This window comes from Ranitomeya imitator, chromosome 5, assembly GCF_032444005.1.
Source record: "Ranitomeya imitator isolate aRanImi1 chromosome 5, aRanImi1.pri, whole genome shotgun sequence".
NCBI lineage: Eukaryota > Metazoa > Chordata > Amphibia > Anura > Dendrobatidae > Ranitomeya > Ranitomeya imitator.
In genome coordinates, this window is record NC_091286.1 from 606,633,353 (window position 1) to 606,655,759 (window position 22,407).

Consider the following 22,407-nt stretch of genomic DNA (forward strand, 5'->3'; position numbering starts at 1 on the left):
AGGTGGGTCTGAGCAGAATCCAGACCCTCATTTCAAGACTTTAACTTCCGAGGGTGGAGATGATGATAATAAGACTCAAAAACCAAAGGAAAACACAGACTGTACTGTGCTGTCAGGGCAGGAAGAGGAGGAGATTGACTTTCAGGGTGAGGAGTGGGAGAACAGAGAGGATGATGATGAGGTTGCAGATCCCACTTGGTGTGACCCAGAGGCATGCAGCTGAGTAGCTCAGCAGAGGAGGTGGAGGAGGAGGAAGATGAGGAGGTAACATAGTAACATAGTAACATAGTTAGTAAGGCCGAAAAAAGACATTTGTCCATCCAGTTCAGCCTATATTCCATCATAATAAATCCCCAAATCTACGTCCTTCTACAGAACCTAATAATTGTATGATACAATATTGTTCTGCTCCAGGAAGACATCCAGGCCTCTCTTGAACCCCTCGACTGAGTTCGCCATCACCACCTCCTCAGGCAAGCAATTCCAGATTCTCACTGCCCTAACAGTAAAGAATCCTCTTCTATGTTGGTGGAAAAACCTTCTCTCCTCCAGACGCAAAGAATGCCCCCTTGTGCCCGTCACCTTCCTTGGTATAAACAGATCCTCAGCGAGATATTTGTATTGTCCCCTTATATACTTATACATGGTTATTAGATCGCCCCTCAGTCGTCTTTTTTCTAGACTAAATAATCCTAATTTCGCTAATCTATCTGGGTATTGTAGTTCTCCCATCCCCTTTATTAATTTTGTTGCCCTCCTTTGTACTCTCTCTAGTTCCATTATATCCTTCCTGAGCACCGGTGCCCAAAACTGGACACAGTACTCCATGTGCGGTCTAACTAGGGATTTGTACAGAGGCAGTATAATGCTCTCATCATGTGTATCCAGACCTCTTTTAATGCACCCCATGATCCTGTTTGCCTTGGCAGCTGCTGCCTGGCACTGGCTGCTCCAGGTAAGTTTATCATTAACTAGGATCCCCAAGTCCTTCTCCCTGTCAGATTTACCCAGTGGTTTCCCGTTCAGTGTGTAATGGTGATATTGATTCCCTCTTCCCATGTGTATAACCTTACATTTATCATTGTTAAACCTCATCTGCCACCTTTCAGCCCAAGTTTCCAACTTATCCAGATCCATCTGTAGCAGAATACTATCTTCTCTTGTATTAACTGCTTTACATAGTTTTGTATCATCTGCAAATATCGATATTTTACTGTGTAAACCTTCTACCAGATCATTAATGAATATGTTGAAGAGAACAGGTCCCAATACTGACCCCTGCGGTACCCCACTGGTCACAGCGACCCAGTTAGAGACTATACCATTTATAACCACCCTCTGCTTTCTATCACTAAGCCAGTTACTAACCCATTTACACACATTTTCCCCCAGACCAAGCATTCTCATTTTGTGTACCAACCTCTTGTGCGGCACGGTATCAAACGCTTTGGAAAAATCGAGATATACCACGTCCAATGACTCACCGTGGTCCAGTCTATAGCTTACCTCTTCATAAAAACTGATTAGATTGGTTTGACAGGAGCGATTTCTCATAAACCCATGCTGATATGGAGTTAAACAGTTATTCTCATTGAGATAATCCAGAATAACATCCCTCAGAAACCCTTCAAATATTTTACCAACAATAGAGGTTAGACTTACTGGCCTATAATTTCCAGGTTCACTTTTAGAGCCCTTTTTGAATATTGGCACCACATTTGCTATGCGCCAGTCCTGCGGAACAGACCCTGTCGCTATAGAGTCCCTAAAAATAAGAAATAATGGTTTATCTATTACATTACTTAGTTCTCTTAGTACTCGTGGGTGTATGCCATCCGGACCCGGAGATTTATCTATTTTAATCTTATTTAGCCGGTTTCGCACCTCTTCTTGGGTTAGATTGGTGACTCTTAATATAGGGTTTTCATTGTTTCTTGGGATTTCACCTAGCATTTCATTTTCCACCGTGAATACCGTGGAGAAGAAGGTGTTTAATATGTTAGCTTTTTCCTCGTCATCTACAACCATTCTTTCCTCACTATTTTTTAAGGGGCCTACATTTTCAGTTTTTATTCTTTTACTATTGATATAGTTGAAGAACAGTTTGGGATTAGTTTTACTCTCCTTAGCAATGTGCTTCTCTGTTTCCTTTTTGGCAGCTTTAATTAGTTTTTTAGATAAAGTATTTTTCTCCCTATAGTTTTTTAGAGCTTCAATGGTGCCATCCTGCTTTAGTAGTGCAAATGCTTTCTTTTTACTGTTAATTGCCTGTCTTACTTCTTTGTTTAGCCACATTGGGTTTTTCCTATTTCTAGTCCTTTTATTCCCACAAGGTATAAACCGCTTACACTGCCTATTTAGGATGTTCTTAAACATTTCCCATTTATTATCTGTATTCTCATTTCTGAGGATATTGTCCCAGTCTACCAGATTAAGGGCATCTCTAAGCTGTTCAAACTTTGCCTTCCTAAAGTTCAATGTTTTTGTGACTCCCTGACAAGTCCCCCTAGTGAAAGACAGGTGAAACTGCACAATATTGTGGTCGCTATTTCCTAAATGCCCAACCACCTGCAGATTTGTTATTCTGTCAGGTCTATTAGATAGTATTAGGTCTAAAAGTGCTGCTCCTCTGGTTGGATTCTGCACCAATTGTGAAAGATAATTTTTCTTGGTTATTAGCAGAAACCTGTTGCCTTTATGGGTTTCACAGGTTTCTGTTTCCCAGTTAATATCCGGGTAGTTAAAGTCCCCCATAACCAGGACCTCATTATGGGTTGCAGCTTCATCTATCTGCTTTAGAAGTAGACTTTCCATGCTTTCTGTTATATTTGGGGGTTTGTAACAGACCCCAATGAGAATTTTGTTACCATTTTTCCCTCCATGAATTTCAACCCATATGGACTCGACATCCTCATTCCCTTCGCTAATATCCTCCCTTAAAGTGGACTTTAGACAAGACTTTACATAGAGACAAACCCCTCCTCCTCTCCGATTTTTACGATCCTTTCTAAACAGACTGTAACCCTGTAAGTTAACTGCCCAGTCATAGCTTTCATCTAACCATGTCTCGGTTATTCCCACTATGTCAAAGTTACCTGTAGATATTTCTGCTTCTAGTTCTTCCATCTTGTTTGTAAGGCTTCTGGCGTTTGCGAGCATGCAGTTTAGAGGATTTTGTTTTGTTCCAATCTCCTCACTGTGGATTGTTTTAGAAATGTTCTTACCTCCCTTCTGAGTATGTTTTCCTGGGTCGTCTTTGTTCGAGTCTAATGTTTTTCTTCCCATCCCCTCTTCTTCTAGTTTAACGCCCTCCTGATGAGTGTAGCGAGTCTTCTGGCGAATGTGTGTTTCCCAGGTTTGTTGAGGTGTAGTCCGTCTCTGGCGAGGAGTCCATCATACCAGTAATTCACACCGTGGTCCAGGAATCCAAATCCTTGTTGTCTGCACCGTCGTCTTAGCCAGTTGTTTGCATCAAGGATCCTGTTCCATCTCCTGGTGCCATGCCCATCTACTGGAAGGATAGAAGAAAAAACTACCTGTGCATCCAGTTCCTTTACTTTCTTCCCCAACTCTTCAAAGTCCTTGCAGATTGTCGGCAGGTCCTTCCTTGCCGTGTCATTGGTGCCAACATGTATCAGAAGAAATGGGTGGACGTCCTTGGAGCTGAAGAGCTTTGGTATCCTATCGGTCACATCCTTGATCATCGCACCTGGAAGGCAGCATACTTCTCTTGCAGTTATGTCCGGTCTGCAGATGGCTGCTTCTGTGCCTCTCAGTAGTGAGTCTCCCACCACCACCACTCTTCGTTGCTTCTTGGCTGTACTTTTTGCTGTCACTTGTTGCTGTGTGCCCTTTTCTTTTTTGCTTGCTGGTATTGCTTCATTCTTAGGTGTGCCATCTTCATCCTCTACAAAGATTTGATATCGGTTCTTCAGTTGTGTGGTTGGTGATTTCTCCATGGTCTTCTTGCTTCTTTTGGTCACATGCTTCCACTCATCTGCTTTTGGAGGTTCTCTGACACTTTTTGCACCTTCTGTGACCAGTAGAGATGCTTCTGTTCTGTCTAGAAAGTCTTCATTCTCTTTGATGAGTTTCAAAGTTGCTATTCTTTCTTCCAGACCCCGCACCTTTTCTTCTAAAAGGGCCACTAGTCTACACTTCTGACAGGTGAAATTGGATTCTTCTTCTGGTCGATCTGTGAACATGTAGCACATGCTGCAGCTCACCATGTAGGTTGTCACATCTGTCATGTTGCTCCTAGATCCTGCTGACTTGCTGTGTGTTTTCCTTCTTGTGTAATCTACTCAGCCAAGCTCTCTTGCAATAATGTCCTACAGGCAAAAATTCGCTTCTCCCAGAAGGCACCTGGAATATGCAAATTAGCCTCCTGAAGCTTGAATCCCTGGTTTGGTGATGCTTTCGAAGCAGCTGGTCCCGGCTGTACCCAACGATCTTCTAGCTTAGGGAGACTTCGCTTCTCCCAGAAGGCACCTGGAATATGCAAATTAGCCTCCTGAAGCTTGAATCCCTGGTTTGGTGATGCTTTCGAAGCAGCTGGTCCCGGCTGTACCCAACGATCTTCTAGCTTAGGGAGACTTCGCTTCTCCCAGAAGGCACCTGGAATATGCAAATTAGCCTCCTGAAGCTTGAATCCCTGGTAACGTTGTGGCTTTCTGCCAAAACTCTGAGTGATGCAGTCATGACAAGCATTGCATTTTCAGCCCCAACTGTGGCTGCTGCCTGTATCAGTTGTGAGTCTGCAGTTCGCAGGGATGGCAAGAATTGCCTAACCTGGGCCTTTTTTGAGACCGCAAAGGATTTACTAACTCATGTTATCTGTCAACTTTGCAAAAAATGACTCAGTAGAGGCAAAAATTGCAATAATTAGATTACTACATGCATGAACCGGTACATTTGCGATCAACATGCATAGTCTGGGATTCGTACTGTGCTAAAATGTGGTCTAGCAGACCTTGCCGACCACCGACCATCCCATCTGCTGTTTCTTCCTCCACCGTCACCATGGCAAGTGTTCTCTGACCACAGGACCTCCACTTGTTTACCCCCTCACAGTTGTCATCTGTTACGGAACTGGAGATGCCTGCTGTTTTTGTTTCACCAAGAACACCACATCTTTCTCAATCCACCATAAAGTCTCTGCCAGCTCCTCACTCACAGGCCAGCAGTTTGTCATGTTCACCCTGCTCCACCCTCTCTCAGCACAGCAGCCAACCCTCGGTCCCGCAGTTGTGGTCACGAAAAATAAAGTTTTGGCATGTGTAGGAAGAAGCAAAGAGCTTGAACTCCACCATCTCTGATCTTTTGGCCACAGAAAAGCAGCCTTGATGTCTGGTGGATAAAGACGGTTTCCAAAAGTTGATGGCCATCGCAGTACCCCAGTACCAGTTGCACAGTAACCATTACTTTTCTAAGAAAGCTATACCTGTGCACTGCACTCCACCAGCAGGTCTCAGACAATATTATCCATTCCCTGAAAAAATATATGTAGGTCAGAATACATTTCACCACTGACATTTGGACAAGCAAACATGGGCACGACCGTTGCATCTCACTGACTGGGCACTGGGTGACTCTGGTGCCTGTGAGGGAAGGCAAGCAAGGAGCTGCTCCACAAATCTTGGAATCCCCAAGGCTTGCAGGACAAACCTCTGTATCAATCACTTCCTCCACTGCTTCTGGCTCCTCCACCTTCTCTACGGCCTCCCCCTGCACCTCCAACCTTTACCTAATGAGACATGAGTTCTCAACAATGCAGAGAGAAACCCCCATCACCTCCGTACTGCGCAGACAAGGCTCACCACCATCAGGCAGTGTTCACATTCGAATGCCATAGAAATCTAAATCAAACAGCTCAAGAGTTGTGGACATCTACACAACCTGAGATAGAGCAATGGCTTTCTCCACTGAACCTGGAGCTGGGGAAGGTCATATGAGATAACTGTGCGAACCTGCAGGTGGCAATATGCCGGGGGAACCTCACGTGCCTTGCATGGTTCACGTCCTCAACCTGATGGTACAGCAATTTCTACACCACTATCCCAGCCTGGATGCTCTGCTGCAGAAATCACGGTGGCTGTGTGCTCACCTCCACCGATTGTACTTGGCAGGTAATTGACTTGCATCGCTGCAGAGGTCTTTCAGCCTACTAGTTAACGGTTTGATTTGCACATGTTGCAGCACATGTGTCAGCAGGGACTAACCCTGGTGCAGTATGTCCTTTTGCATAGCCTGAGCCAACTCAGAATGGATTATGTGGTGCAAGTCAAGCTTACGGAGTGGGCATAGATGATGGACATCTGCACCCTTCTGCCCAGTTTTGAAATTACTACTAAGATAGTTAACACTGACAATGCCTTCATCAGCATTACTATTCAAGTCTATATACTGGAGCACACTTTGAATAGTCTGCAGGAGGAGGTGGTGGTCCCAGAAGAAGAGATGGCAGCAGAGGTGGATGCAGAAGTGATAACAATATCTCTAAGTTCTGGATTGTCATCACACAGGTGGCTGCCATGGGAGGGTGGATTATAGCGATCAAGAGGGGCTCATGGTACCAGAAAAACTGTTGGTGAAGGTGCAGGAGCCAAGAAACAAATGGAAGATCACAATGAGGAAAAAGTAATGGGCGTGCAACAGTCAGGAGATGAAGAGGATAATGATCCCCTCTGTTTTCTGTAGTTGGCAAGAGGGGATGGAGGAAGCAATCTTGAGTGTTACCCCACCACCAACACACTTGGACCTCATGGAAGCGCCCGACACATGAGCATCTTTTTGCTGTACTATCTTCAACATGATGCCCATATTCTTAGGGTTAGAAATAGTGCTGACTACTGGCTTGCCACTATGTTAGATCCACTGTACAAAAGTAAATTTTGCCAGATGCTTTCCCCTCCTTGAAAAGAGACGTGAGCATGCTGGAGTATTGAAACACACATGTAGACAATCTTAAGGGTGGTTTACACCAAGACAGCAGTGAGGCACACAGTGTGCATCACAGTTGTAGACTTCCATCCACATGAACATCAAGGCATCTCTGCAAAACCATTACCAGCTGCAGCAGTGTAAGTGGCATAAGCAATTTCTATGAGTCAGGTCACATATTTTTAAGACCAGTCTGACCATCAACAGAACAGAGTACAAGTCTGACACGTTGTGAACGAATGGAGAGGCAATTGCAGGAATATCTCGCACTCAAAATCACTGCCATCAGGGGGAATTTTAACCCTTTTGCATTTTGGACTTTAAAAATGGAAGAGTGGCCCGAGCTTACCTGTCACGCCTTGGAGGTTTTGTTACGCCTGGCATCTAACACTCTCTCAGAAAGTGTCTTCAGCGCTGCTGGCAGTGTCATAGTGGATAAGCACATCCGGCTGTCCCCTGAAAGTGTAGACTATCTAACTTTCATCAAACTGAATAAGTCATGGATCTCCAATGACTAATTCACCCTAGTAGTAGAATGAGCAGACTCATTCCGGCTGTTCCCTGAAAGTGTAGACTATCGAACTTTCATCAAATAGAACAAGTCATGGATCTCCAATGACTTTTTCACCCTAGTAGCAGAATGAGCAGACTAGCCAATTGTGTTATTTTTGGTGTCATGCATGGATCTCACACTATTGCAGTCTGCGCCACCTTTGTGGTGTCTTCTGTGCCTGCTGTTGCTACTGCTGCTGATGTTACATTTTTTTTTAAATGTGGCGATTCCAATTTGGGTCTCCATCTGTTGAGTTGCCTGTTGTGAAGTATGAGAGACCCATTATACTCTTTCTATTCTGTGGAAACTGATGTCACTTCAGTGGTGTGTGACAGTAATTTTTTGAAATGTGGAGAATCCAAGTTGGGTCTCCTTCATGTGTGTTGCCTGTAGCAGTAGGGCTCCTATACCGCCAGGCCTGTACTTAATTTCCGTCAACTACCTGCATTTCTATCCTTACATTTTTCTAACATTAGTGCTCTACCATGCTGATATTTGTGCCACCTGAGTGTGGCTGGAAAAAAACAGATTAAGTTGTTGCATGAGGTATCAGGGCTTTCAGAAAAGGAGGCTTACACTGCTCCCTTAGCCACCTCAACGTCATTGAAACTTCAATTTAAAGCTCTAAATGCTGGCCCATACCCTGATACCTCATGCATGGCACATGGTTATATAACTGCTTCTGTGCCATTACAAAATGTTCTACTTTGGGTCAATTGATCAGTCAACTACCTGTATTACTATCCTTGCATTTTTCTAACAATCGTTATAATAAATGAAATGTGGATTACATCTGCGCTGCTGCGACAAATAATAGATCCAGATATACTGTTAGGGTGTTCGGGTGGTTTATTCAACGCGTTTCGAAGCTCAAAGGCTTCTTCTTCAGGAAGTTTCCACACAAAGATATGTGTGATATTTTTCTAACAATAGTAGTCTAAGAAAATGATGTTTGGGTCCCCTAAGTGTGGCAGGGGAAAAAACAGTTTCTACTGTTGCATGAGGTATCAGGGCTCCCATCGAAGAAGGCTTACATGGCTCCCTTACCCACCTCATCTTAATTGAAACTTCAATTCAAAGATGTAAGTGTTGGCCCAGACCCTGATACCTCATGTATGGCCCATGCCTGACTGCTTCTGTGCCATTATAAAATGTTCTACTGTGGGTCAATTGATCAGTCAATGGTCTGTGCCTGTGTTACTACCATTACATTTTTCTAACATTAATGCTCTACCAAGCTGAAATTTGGCCACCTGAATAAGGCTGGGAGAAAAATAGCTGTTGCATGAGGTATCAGGGCTCCCAGCAAAGAAAGATTACACTGCTCCCTTACCCACCACATCTTAATTGAAATTTCAATTCAAAGCTCTAAATGCTGGCCTCGACCCTGATACCTCACTCATGGACCATGGCTGACTGTTTGTGTGCCATTATCAAATTTCTGATGTGGATCAATTGATTCTGCTTTTGATGGTGTCTGCCCTTAATTTGAGCTGTTTGAGAAACTTTTTTTCACCCCTTAAGGTGTTGTATAAATGTTTGTTTTTGCCTCCCATGGAGGGTATGCTCGACGAACTGTTTGGCGAACATGTTTGGCATACATCGGAACATCATTGTACTAAACCTTGAAAGGTTCACTCATCTTCAATTATCACTGCTTGGACTACAGCACACATGCCTGCTAGACTGACCGTGCCCTCTCCTCTGATAAGCAGCTTAGTGTCAACATACAATGTACATCTATCCTGCCAAATTTGTATTACGATTGAAAAATTGTTTCTTCATTCTTAACCCCTTCATGACCCAGCCTATTTTGACCTTAACCCCTTCACCCCAAAGCCTGTTTTCACCTAAGTGACAGGGCCAATTTTTACAATTCTGACCATTGTCACTTTATGAGGTTATAACTCTGAAACGCTTCAACAAATCCTGGTGATTCTGACACTGTTTTCTCGTGACATATTGTACTTCATGATAGTGGTAAAACTTCTTCGATATGACTTGCATTTATTTGTGAAAAAAACAAAAATTTGTCGGAAATTATGAAAATTTAGCAATTTTCAAACTCTTAGTTTTTATGCCCTTAAATTAGAGAGTTATATCACATAATATAGTTAATAAACAACATTTCCCACATGTCTGCTTTACATCAGCACAATTTTGGAAACATAATTTTTTTTTGTTAGGACGTTATAAGGGTTAAAAGTTGACCAGCGATTTCTCATTTTTGCAACAAAATTTGCAAAACCATTTTTTTACGGACCACCTCACACTTGAAGTGACTTTGAGGGGTCTATATGACAGAAAATGCCCAAAAGTGACACCATTCTAAAAACTGCACCCCTCAAGGTACTCAAAACCACATTCAAAAAGTTTATTAACCCTTCAGGTGCTTCACAGGAATTTTTTGAATGTTTAAAAAAATTGAACATTTAACTTTTTTTTCACAAAATTTTTACTTCAGGTCCAATTTGTTTCATTTTATCAAGGGTAACAGGAGAAATTGGACCACAAAAGTCGTTGTACAATTTGTCCTGAGTACGCCGATACCCCATATGTGGGGGTAAACCACTGTTTGGGCACATGGCAGAGCTCGGAAGGGAAGGAGCGCTATTTGACTTTTCAATGCAAGATTTGCTGGAATTGAGATCGGAGCCCATGTCACGATTGGAGAGCCCCTGATGTGCCTAAACAGTGGAAACCCCCACAGGTGACACCATTTTGGAAAGTAGACCCCCTAAGGAACTAATCTAGATGTGTGGTGAGCACTTTGAACCTCCAAGTGCTTCACAGAAGTTTATAATGTAGAGCCGTAAAAAAAATTTTTTTATTAATTTTCACAAAAAATGATCTTTTTGCCCCAAATTTTTTATTTTCCCAAGGGTAAAAGGATAAATTGGACCCCAAAAGTTGTTGTGCAATTTGTCCTGAGTACGTCGATACTTCATATATGGGGATAAACCACTGTTTGAGCGCATGGCAGAGCTCGGAAGGGAAGGAGTGCCATTTGACTTTTCAATGCAAAATTGGCTGGAATTGAGATCGGACGCCATGTCGCATTTGGAGAGCCCCTGACGTGCCTTAACAGTGGAAACCCCCACAAGTGACCCCATTTTGGAAAGAAGACCCCCTAAGGAACTTATCTAGATGTGTGGTGAGCACTTTTAACCCCCAATTGTTTCACTAAAGTTTAGAATGTAGCATTGTGAAAATTAAAAAATCATTTTTTCTTTCCACAAAATGATGTTTTAGCCCGCAATTTTTTTTCCCCAAGGGTAACAGGATAAATTGGACCACAAATGTTATTGTCCAATTTGTCCTGAGTACGCTGATACCCCACATGTTGGGGGGAACCACCGTTTGAGTGCATGGCAGAGCTCGGAAGGGAAGGAGCACCGTTTGAAATGCAGACTTAGATGGAATGGACTGCAGGTGTCATGTTGCATTTGCAGAGCCCCTGATGTACCTAAACAGTAGAAACCCCCCACAAGTGACCCCATATTGGAAACTAGACCCCCCAAGGAACTTATCTAGATGTGTTGTGAGAGCTTTGAACCAACAAGTGTTTCACTACAGTTTATAACGCAGAGCCGTGAAAATAAAAAATATTTTTTTTTCCACGAAAATGATATTTTATCCCCTATGTTTTTATTTTCCCAAGGGTAACAGGACAAATTGGACCCCAAAAGTTGTTGTCCAACTTGTCCTGAGAACGCAGATACCCCATATGTTGGGGGGAACCACTGTTTGGGTGCACGGCAGAGCTCGAAAGGGAAGGAGCGCCATTTGAAATGCAGACTTAGATGGATTGGTCTGCAGGCGTCATGTTGCATTTGCAGAGCCCCTGATGTACCTAAACAGTAGAAACCCCCCACAAGTGACCCCATATTGGAAACTAGACCCCCAAAGGAACTTATCTAGATGTGTTGTGAGAGCTTTGAACCAACAAGTGTTTCACTACAGTTTATAACGCAGAGCCGTGAAAATAAAAAATATTTTTTTTTTCCACGAAAATGATATTTTATCCCCTATGTTTTTATTTTCCCAAGGGTAACAGGACAAATTGGACCCTAAAAGTTGTTGTCCAACTTGTCCTGAGAACGCTGATACCCCATATGTTGGGGGGAACCACTGTTTGGGCACACAGGAGAACTCGGAAGGGAAGTAGCCCTGTTTTACTTTTTCAAAGCAGAATTGGCTGGAATTGAGATCGGACGCCATGTCGCGTTTGAAGAGCCCCTGATGTGCCTAAACAGTGGAAACCCCCAATTATAACTGAAACCCTAACCCCAACCCTAACCCTAACCCAAACCCTAGCCCTAACCCTAACCCTAGCCCTAGCCCTAAGGGTATGTTCACACGTTCAGGATTTCCATCCTTTTTTTTTCAGGACAGTTTTTTTAAAAAACTGCAGCTCTTGGCAGAAAACGCAGGTCCTTTTTTTGGTCCTTTTTTTTTTCCTTTTTTGATGCGTTTTTTGATGCGTTTTTTTATCCTTTTTTTATGCAGTTTTCTATGCAGAGACTGTGTGTTTCCTAGGAAGCTTTTTAGGGCTAAAATGGCTGAAAATACCCTAACCCTACCCCTAACCCTAACCCTACCCCTAACCCTACCCCTAACCCTACCCCTAACCCTAACCCTACCCCTAACCCTACCCCTAACCCTACCCCTAACCCTAACCCTACCCCTAACCCTACCCCTACCCCTATTCTAACCTTAGTGAAAAAAAAAAAAAATTCTTAATTTTTTTATTGTCCCTACCAATGGGGGTGACAAAGTGGGGGGGGTGTCATTTACTATTTTTTTATTTTGATCACTGAGATAGGTTATATCTCAGTGATCAAAATGCACTTTGGAGCGAATCTGCCGGCCGGCAGATTCGGCGGGCGCACTGCGCATGCGCCCGCCATTTTGCAAGATGGCGGCGCCCAGGGAGAAGACGGCCGGACGGACACCGGGACGCCGGGTAAGTATAAGGGGGGGAGATTAGGGCAAGGGGGGGCATCGGAGCACTGGGGGGGGCATCGGAGCACGGGGGGGCATCGGAGCACGGGGGGGCGGGATCGGAGCACAGGGGGGCAGCCACACTCCGCCCACGCACTTCCGCCCGCTCCCCCGCACTTCCTGCTGCAGCGGTTCTGCACATCAAATCGCAGTAAAACCCGCAGATATATTTTTGATCTGCGGGTTTTACTGCGATTTTGACCTCACAATGGAGGTCTATGGGTGCAGAACCGCTGCGGTTCAGGAAAAAGAAGTGACATGCTCCTTCTTTTTTGCCGCAGCTATTCTGCGCGGCTTTTTAAACGAAATTACGGATCATATGCACAGCAGTAACTGTTTTCCATAGGGTTACATTGGTATGTACCCTGCATGGAAAACAGCTGCGGAACCGCAGCGGCAAAACCGCTGCGGTTCCGCAGTAAAAAACGCACTGTGTGAACATAGCCTAACCCTAGCCCTAACCCTAGCCCTAACCCTAGCCCTAGCCCTGACCCTAGCCCTAACCCTAGCACTAATGGGAAAATGGAAATAAATACATTTTTTTACATTTTATTATTTTTCCCTAACTAAGGGGGTGATGAAGGGGGGTTTGATTTACTTTTATAGCGTTTTTTTGGCGGATTTTTATGATTGGCAGCTGTCACACACTAAAAGACGCTTTTTATTGCAAAAAATAGTTTTTGCATCACCACATTTTGAGAGCTATAATTTATCCATATTTTGGCCCACAGAGTCATATGAGGTCTTGTTTTTTGCGGGACGAGTTGACGTTTTTATTGGTAACATTTTCGGGCAGATGACATTTTTTGATCGCTTTTTATTCCGATTTTTGGGAGGCGGAATGAACAAAAACCAGCTATTCATGAATTTCTTTTGGGGGAGGCGTTTATACCGTTCCACGTGTGGTAAAATGGATAAAGCAGTTTTATTCTTCGGGTCAGTACGATTACAGCGATACCTCATTTATGTAATTTTTTTTATGTTTTGGCGCTTTTACACAATAAAAACTATTTTATATAAAAAAATAATTGTTTTTGCATCGCATTATTCTGAGAGCTATAACTTTTTTATTTTTCTGCTGATGATGCTGTATGGCAGCTTTTTTTTTGCGGGACAAGATGATGTTTTCAGCGGTACCATGGTTATTTATATCCGTCGTTTTGATCGCGTGTTATTCCACTTTTTGTTCGCCTGTATGATAATAAAGCGTTGTTTTTTGCCTTGTTTTTTTTTTTTTTTTTTTTGCGGTGTTCACTGAAGGGGTTAACTAGTGGGATAGTTTTATAGAGCGGGTCGTTACGGACGCGGCGATACCAAATATGTGTACATTTATTGTTTTTTTTTTTTTTTACATAAATAAATGGATTTATTGGGAAATGTTTTTTTTTTTTTTTATTTGGGGATTTTTTTTTATTTTTTTTTACACATTCTATTTTTTTTTTTTTTTACTTTCTAACATTGTCCCAGGGTGGGACATCTCTGTATTAGATCAGATCGTTCATCTGACACTGTGCATAGCACACTGTCAGATCAACGATCTGACAGGCAGCTTACCTGGCTCTCCAGCGCCTGCTCTCAGCAGGCGCCGGCTAGCAAGGTCATTTCATGACCCGGAAGGAGTCCGGCGGCCATCTTGGATCTGGAGACTCCTTCCGGGTCACCGGAGCAACGTGATCTCATTGCGTTGCTCCGGTGGGAGAGCGCAGGGAGCCCCCGTCCCTGCGCGATCCCCCTCTATGCCGCTGTCACTACTGACAGCGGCATCAGAGGGGTTAAATGCCCACGATCGGCGATAGCGCCGATCGTGGGCATTGCTGCGGGGTGTCAGCTGTCATATACAGCTGACACCCGCACCCGATCACCGCGGCGCTCAGCGCGAGACCGCGGTGATCGGTGCGCCGTACTAGTACTGCTGCTGGCACTAATGCAGTGCCGGCAGCGCAGTACTAGTACGGCGCGTGTCGCGAAGGGGTTAAAGACCTTGCCATTTTTTGCAATTCTGACCAGTGTCCCTTTATGAGGTAATAACTCGGGAACGCTTCAACGGATCCTAGCGATTCTGAGATTGTTTTCTCGTGACATATTGGGCTTCATGTTAGTGGTAAATTTAGGTCAATAAATTCTGTGTTTATTTGTGATAAAAATGGAAATTTGGCGAAAATTTTGAAAATTTTGCAATTTTCACATTTTGAATTTTTATTCTGTTAAACCAGAGAGTTATGTGACACAAAATAGTTAACAAATAACATTTCCCACAAGTCTACTTTACATCAGCACAATTTTGGAAACAAAATTTTTTTTGCTAGGAAGTTATAAGGGTTAAAATTTGACCAGCGATTTCTCATTTTTACAACAAAATTTACAAAACCATTTTTTTTAGGGACCACCTCACATTTGAAGTCAGTTTGAGGGGTCTATATGGCTGAAAATACCCAAAAGTGACACCATTCTAAAAACTGCACCCCTCAAGGTGCACAAAACCACATTCCAGAAGCACCACCCTTCATGTGCTTCACAGCAGCAGAAGCAACATGGAAGGAAAAAATGAACATTTAACTTTTTAGTCACAAAAATGATTTTTCAGCAACAATTTTTTTATTTTCCCAATGGTAAAAGGAGAAACTGAACCACGAAAGTTGTTGTCCAATTTGTCCTGAGTACGCTGATACCTCATATGTGGGGGTAAACCACTATTTGGGCACACGGCAGGGCTTGGAAGGGAAGGAGCGCCATTTGACTTTTTGAATGAAAAATTGGCTGCACTCTTTAGCGGACACAATGTCACATTTGGAGAGCCCCCGTGTGCCTAAAAATTGGAGCTCCCCCACAAGTGACCCCATTTTGGAAACTAGATGCCCCAAGGAACTTATCTAGTTGCATAGTGAGCACTTTAAACCCCCAGGTGCTTCACAAATTGATCCGTAAAAATGAAAAAGTACTTTTTTTTCACAAAAAAATTCTTTTAGCCTCAATTTTTTCATTTTCACATGGGCAACAGGATAAAATGGATCCTAAAATTTGTTGGGCAATTTCTCCTGAGTACACCGATACCTCACATGTGGGGGTAAACCACTGTTTGGGCACATGGTAAGGCTCGGGAGGGAAGGAGCGCCATTTGACTTTTTGAATGAAAAATAATCTCCATCGTTAGCGGACACCATGTCGCGTTTGGAGAGACCCTGTGTGCCTAAACATTGGAGCTCCCCCACAAGTGACCCCATTTTGGAAACTGGACCCCCCAAGGAACTTATCTAGATGCCTAGTGAGCACTTTATACCCTCAGGTGCTTCACAAATTGATCCGTAAAAAAATGAAAAAGTACTTTTTTTTCACAAAAAATTTCTTTTCACCTCAATTTTTTCATTTTCACATGGGCAATAGGATTAAATAGATCCTAAAATTTGTTGGGCAATTTCTCCCGAGTACGCCGATACCTCAAATTTGGGGTTAAACCACTGTTTGGGCACACGGCAGGGCTCGGAAGGGAAGGCGCGCCTTTTGACTTTTTGAATGGAAAATTAGCTCCAATTGTTAGCAGACACCATGTCGCGTTTGGAGAGCCCCTGTGTGCCTATGCATTGGAGCTCCCCCACAAGTGACCCCATTTTGGAAACTAGACCCCCCAAGGAACTTATCTAGATGCATACTGAGCACTTTAAACCCCCAGGTGCTTCACAGAAGTTTATAACGCAGAGCCATGAAAATAAAAAATAATTTTTCTTTCCTCAAAAATGATTTTTTTAGCCTGGAATTTCCTATTTTGCCAACGGTAATAGGAGAAATTGGACCACAAATTTTGTTGTCCAGTTTGTCCTGAGTATGCAGATACCCCATATGTGGGGGTAAACCACTGTTTGGGCGCACGGCAGGGCTCAGAAGGGAAGGCACGCCATTTGGCTTTTTAAATGGAAAATTAGTTCCAATCATTAGCGGACACCATGTCGCGTTTGGAGAGCCCCTGTGTGCCTAAACATTGGAGATCCCCCACAAATGACCCCATTTTGGAAACTAGACCCCCAAAGGAACTAATCTAGATGTGTGGTGAGCACTTGGAACCCTCAAGTGCTTCACAGAAGTTTATAACGCAGAGCCATGAAAATAAAAAAAAAATGTTCTTTTCTCAAAAATGATTTTTTAGCCCGCAATTCTTTATTTTCCCAAGGGTAACAGGAGAAATTTGACCCCAAAAGTTGTTGTCCCGTTTCTCCTGACTACGCTGATACCCCATATGTGGGGGTAAACCACTGTTTGGGCACATGCTGGGGCTCGGAAGTGAAGTAGTGATGTTTTGAAATGCAGACTTTGATGGAATGCTCTGCGGGCGTCACGTTGCGTTTGCAGAGCCCCTGATGTGGCTGAACAGTAGAAACCCCCCACAAGTGACCCCATTTTGGAAACTAGACCCGAAAGGAACTTATCTAGATGTGAGGTGAGCACTTTGAACCACCAAGTGCTTCACAGAAGTTTATAACACAGAGCAGTGAAAATAATAAATACGTTTTCTTTTCTCAAAAATAATTTTTTAGCCCAGAATTTATTAATTTTCCCAAGGGTAACAGGAGAAATTTGACCCCAATATTTGTTGTCCAGTGTCTCCTGAGTATGGTGATACCCCATATGTGGGGGTAAACTACTGTTTGGGTACATGCCGGGGCTCAGAAGTGAAGTAGTGACGTTTTGAAATGCAGACTTTGATGGAATGCTCTACGGGCGTCACGTTGCGTTTGCAGAGCCCCTGATGTGGCTAAACAGAAGAAACCCCCCACAAGTGACCCCATTTTGGAAACTAGACCCCGAAAGGAACTTATCTAGGTATGTGGTGAGCACTTTCAACCCCCAAGTGCTTCACAGACGTTTACAACGCAGAGCCGTGAAAATAAAAAGTCATTTTTCTTTCCTCAAAAATGATGTTTTAGCAAGCAATTTTTTATTTTCTCAAGGGTAACAGGAGAAATTGGACCCCAGTAATTGTTGCGCAGTTTGTCCTGAGTATGCTGGTACCCCATATGTGGGGGTAACCCACTGTTTGGGCACACATTGGGGCTCGGAAGTGAGGGACCACCATTTGACTTTTTGAATACAAGATTGGCTGGAATCAATGGTGGCGCCATGTTGCGTTTGGAGACCCCCTGATGTGCCTAAACAGTGGAAACCCCTCAATTCTAACTCCAACACACCCCTAACCCTTATCCCAACTGTAGCCATAACCCTAATCACAACTCTAACCCCAACACACCCCTAACCACAACCCTAACCCCAGCACACCCCTAACCCTAACCACAACCCTAATTCCAACCCAACCCTAACCCTAAGGCTATGTGCCCACGTTGCGGATTCGTGTGAGATTTTTCAGCACCATTTTTGAAAAATCCATGGGTAAAAGGAACTGTGTTTTACCTGCGGATTTACCGCGGATTGCCAGTGTTTTTTGTGCGGATTTCACCTGTGGATTCCTATTGAGGAACAGGTGTAAAACGCTGCGGAATCCAAACAATGAATTAACATGCTGCGGACAATACAACGCTGCGTTTCCGCGTGGTATTTTCCGCACCATGGGCACAGCGGATTTGGTTTTCCATATGTTTACATGGTACTGTAAACCTGATGGAACTCTGCTGCGGATCCGCAGCGGCCAATCCGCTGCAGATCCGCAGCCAAATCCGCACCGTGTGCACATAGCCTAATTCTAAAGGTATGTGCACACGCTGCGGAAAACGCTGCGGATCCACAGCAGTTTCCCATGAGTTTACAGTTCAATGTAAACCTATGGGAAACAAAAATCGCTGTGCACATGCTGCGGAAAAACTGCACGGAAACGCAGGGGTTTACATTCCGCAGCATCTCACTTCTTTCTGCGGATTCCGCAGCGGTTTTACAACTGCTCCAATAGAAAATCGCAGTTGTAAAACTGCAGTGAAATGCGTAGAAAAACCGTGGTAAATCCACGATAAATCCACAGCGGTTTAGCACTGCGGATTTATGAAATCCGCTGCGGAAAAATCCGCAGAGGAACAGAATACGTGTGCACATTCCTAACCCTAACCCTATCCCTACCCCTAACCCTACCCCTAACCCTACCCCTAACCCTAATCCTAACCCTAACCCTACCCCTAACCCTACCCCTAACCCTAACCCTACCCCTATCCCTACCCCTAGCCCTAACCCTAGTTCTAACTCCAACCTTAGTGTGGAAAAAAAAAATTCTTTATTTTATTATTGTCCCTACCTATGGGGGTGACAAAGGGAGGGGTCATTTACTGTTTTTTTTATTTTGATCACTGTGAGGTTTTATCACAGTGATCAAAATTCACTCTTGAACGAATCTGCCGGCCTGCAGATTCGGCGGGCGCACTGCGCATGCGCCCGCCATTTTGGAAGATGGCGGCGCTCAGGAAAGAAGACAGACGGACCCCGGGAGGCTAGGTAAGTATAAGGGGAGGAGATCAGGGCACGGGGGGGGCGTCGGAGCACGGGGGGTGGATCGGAGCATGGGGGGTGGATCGTAACACGGGGGGGATCGGAGAACGGGGGGGTGGATCGCAGTGCGGGGTGTGGATCGGAGTGCAGGGGGGTGGGATTGGAGCACGGGGGGTTGGATTGGAGAACGGGGGGAGCGGACAGTAGGAAGGGGGAGCGGAGCACAGGACGGAGGGGAGCGGACCACAGATCGGGGGGCTGGGGGGGCGATCGGTGGCGTGGGGTGGGGGCACATTAGTGTTTCCAGCCATGGCCGATGATATTGCAGCCATGGCTGGATTGTAATATTTCACCAGTTTTTTAGGTGAAATATTACAAATCGCTCTGATTGGCAGTTTCACTTTCAACAGCCAATCAGAGCGATCGTAGCCACGGGGGGGGTGAAGCCACCCCCCCTGGGCTAAACTACCACTCCCCCTGTCCCTGCAGGCCGGGTGAAATTGCAGTTAATCCTTTCACCGGATCTGCAGGGACGCGATCTTTCCATGACGCATATGCTACGTCATGGGTCGGAATGGCACCGACTTTCATGACGCAGCGTATGCTTCAAAGGTCGGGAAGAGGTTAAATAGGTTGTCCACAACTTTATTATTGATATGTTATCAATGTCTGAATAGTCGGCGTCTGCCAAAATCAGCACTTCCACCGATCATCTGCTCTCAGTGTCAGAAGTGGTGGCTGCTCGCTTGAACTGCTCAACTGCGAAGCTGCTCTGTCCTCTAATACTGTCTGATACTGCGTACTGCACTTCCACCTCATATTCCGATCAATAAGAAGCGGATTTGCAGTGCCCGGCCTCGGCCATTATCAGTACACGTAGCAACTCTACAATTGAGCATGTTCCAGTCAGCGGCTACCGCCTCCGATACTGGGATCGGCTAATCATTGTGGATGCCAGGTGTTCGACTTCGACAGATCAGGCATTGATGACCTATCCTAAGGAGGCTTATTTGCCATGCAGTGCTTCTCTGGAAAATTTAATATACAAATTTACTCTTCAGAGAGAAGAGGACTTGAACTCTATAGCACCACCTGTTGGAAGCAACAATCCTTCAAGACACTATCGATCCTTTAACGAGTCTTGCAATATGATTTAGGATAAAAGCCAAATCAGAATCTCAATTTGCCGACATGGTGTTTTGGGCTGTTGGCCCTCGTCAGTACAAAGTATGGGAACTGATTTGGCTAGGTGAGAGGCTCTGGACTGGGGTCTATAGGGTAACCTTTCTACTTGTAGAGAGTTACATACCAGCTATGGCATGCCAAGGTAAGGAAGCTTATTTTCCATGTATTGCTCATCTGGGAAACTGAATGTGCAAATTGCCTCTTTAGAGAGGAAGAGGACTTGAACTCTATAATGCCATTTGGATAGAGCCACCCAAAATTGAGATTCTGATTTGGATTTTATCTTAAGTCAGATTGTAAGACTCGCTAAAGAGACTACGTTATCTTCCTCTCTGAAGAGACGATTTGCATATTACATTTCTCAGAGGAGCATTGCACAGCGAATAAGCCTCCTTACCTTAGCAAGCCAGAGCCGGTATGTCACTTTCCACAAGGAGAAACGTTACCCCTTAGACCTAAGAAGAGATAGGAACATTGGTACACTGAAAATGGATCTCTGCAGAGCCCCATTTTAAAAGAAGTGGAGATGCACATGTTCAGCATCTGCTCTTTACATTGTCTATGGAACTGCAGAAGAAAGAGGCGTACAGTGCTTTGCTATCTCCAGCAGTCATAAATCCAATGAATGGAATGGAGGTCAAGAATGGACACCTTAGCTCCAATCAATGCAGAGCTTCATTCTCCAGATTCCAGGGTCTCATTCTTTAAATCGTTGGTTGATTAGTGATCGGTCCTTCAGCAATCAGCAAGCTACATCCCAACCAACATGTAGGAGATAATTTGCAATTTTCTGAGCTCTCACCTCACCATCCACTGACACTTCACTCTGGTGAGAACCAGATGGCTGTCTCCCTGTTCCCAACTTATTTCTAAACTATGTCTGTATATAGCTCTGAAAATATTTTGCAGCATTTTGGAGTAAAACAAAGAAACATGAAATGATTAAGCCTATCGCTGAATTCGTGTTGTCCATGGTTCAGGCAGGATGAATCGTCTGATAATTTAAATTCCCTTTAAATAAAATAGGAAAAGCAAGATTTCTCACTCTAATGGTGATTTGTTCCAGTGAGTGATACTTTTTGACAATGAACATTTTGATGTGTAAATTGTAAACTTCCATATTTATATTCTATACTTTTTATATATATATTATATATTTTTTCTATTTTTACAGGAACTAGAATTTCAGGATCTTACTGGTGTTTTACACTGTATTCATTCCTTCATCGCTGCCAAGGTTGCATCTATGGACCCCACCTTTATAAACAGCCAAAGTATTACGAGGAAATACATTTACAACACGTGAAGAACAAGCATGGACAACCAATATTTTCTTGTGGGATTGAGATTTCATGCACAAATAATTTGGCATAAAACTTTCTGAATAAAACATAAACTATTTCCATCCTTCTGTCTATATCAACCCAGTGTATACACATTCACTTTATTTTCCATTTAAATGTATTTCATAATATCAGAAGCACATTTTCCTATTTCTTTTATGGAAAAGGATAATGAAATAGCACTTTAAGATAAATATTCCAGGTTGTCTTAGAAGCTGTTAATATACAATGAAGCAGGGTCCTGGCTGGAGGCTTTTGTTGTATATAGCCTGATAGCATGCATATGACATTTTAGAATTTCTTTTACTTAAAATAATAAAATCTGCAGTCTGCTGTCAGCAGCTTTAATGTAATATTCTGTTAATAAATTTTATGGTCTTACCAAATGTATTTATGAGGGAATCAAACAGATGGTCTAAGTATTTATGTATTTTGATAAGATAATATTACATACTGTATATTTCGCCAGTGTGTTATAAAACTCATGCATAATGCAAATTCTTATAAATATTTAATTGAAAAAAAAAATTACTATTGTCTTTTGTTTTGTTTTTAATTGCCTATTGTATTTGACATTATGGTATTAACAATAAAGATTAAAGGGGGCCTTGTAATAAGGTGTAATGCTTCCTCTCTACAGAGAAGTCAAGTAGTGCTGCTCACCTAACATATTCTCAATTAAAGTTGCTGTCTTACAAGGAACCTGATAGCTTATACAGTGCATTGAAAAAATATACTGTATATTAGCTCGAGTGTAAGCCGACCCAAGTATAAGCCAAGGCACCTAATTTTGCCACGAAAAACTGGAAAAATATTGACTCAAGTATAAGCCGCTATGCATGGTACCCTCATCCCCATCCTGGTATGCACGGCCTCCTCATTCCAATCCTGATATGCATGGCCCCCATCAGAAAAGCATAAAACATTTTTTTTTAAATCCTTCTTACTGTTCCTGCACTCCCT

At 43.5% G+C, this 22,407-nt stretch overlaps 1 protein-coding gene across 1 annotated transcript in view; it reads left to right on the top strand.

Annotated features, from left to right (window-relative positions):
• The window catches only part of SNTG2 (syntrophin gamma 2), a 1,048,529-nt gene extending 1,026,474 nt beyond the window's left edge, over positions 1 to 22,055 (top strand). Inside the window, exon 17 of the mRNA XM_069728000.1 lies at positions 21,276 to 22,055. Coding sequence (XP_069584101.1) covers positions 21,276 to 21,407 — 132 coding nt within the window. The 3' untranslated portion in view covers positions 21,408 to 22,055. The remainder of the gene's footprint in view (positions 1 to 21,275) is intronic.
• The last annotated feature ends 352 nt before the right edge of the window (positions 22,056 to 22,407 follow it).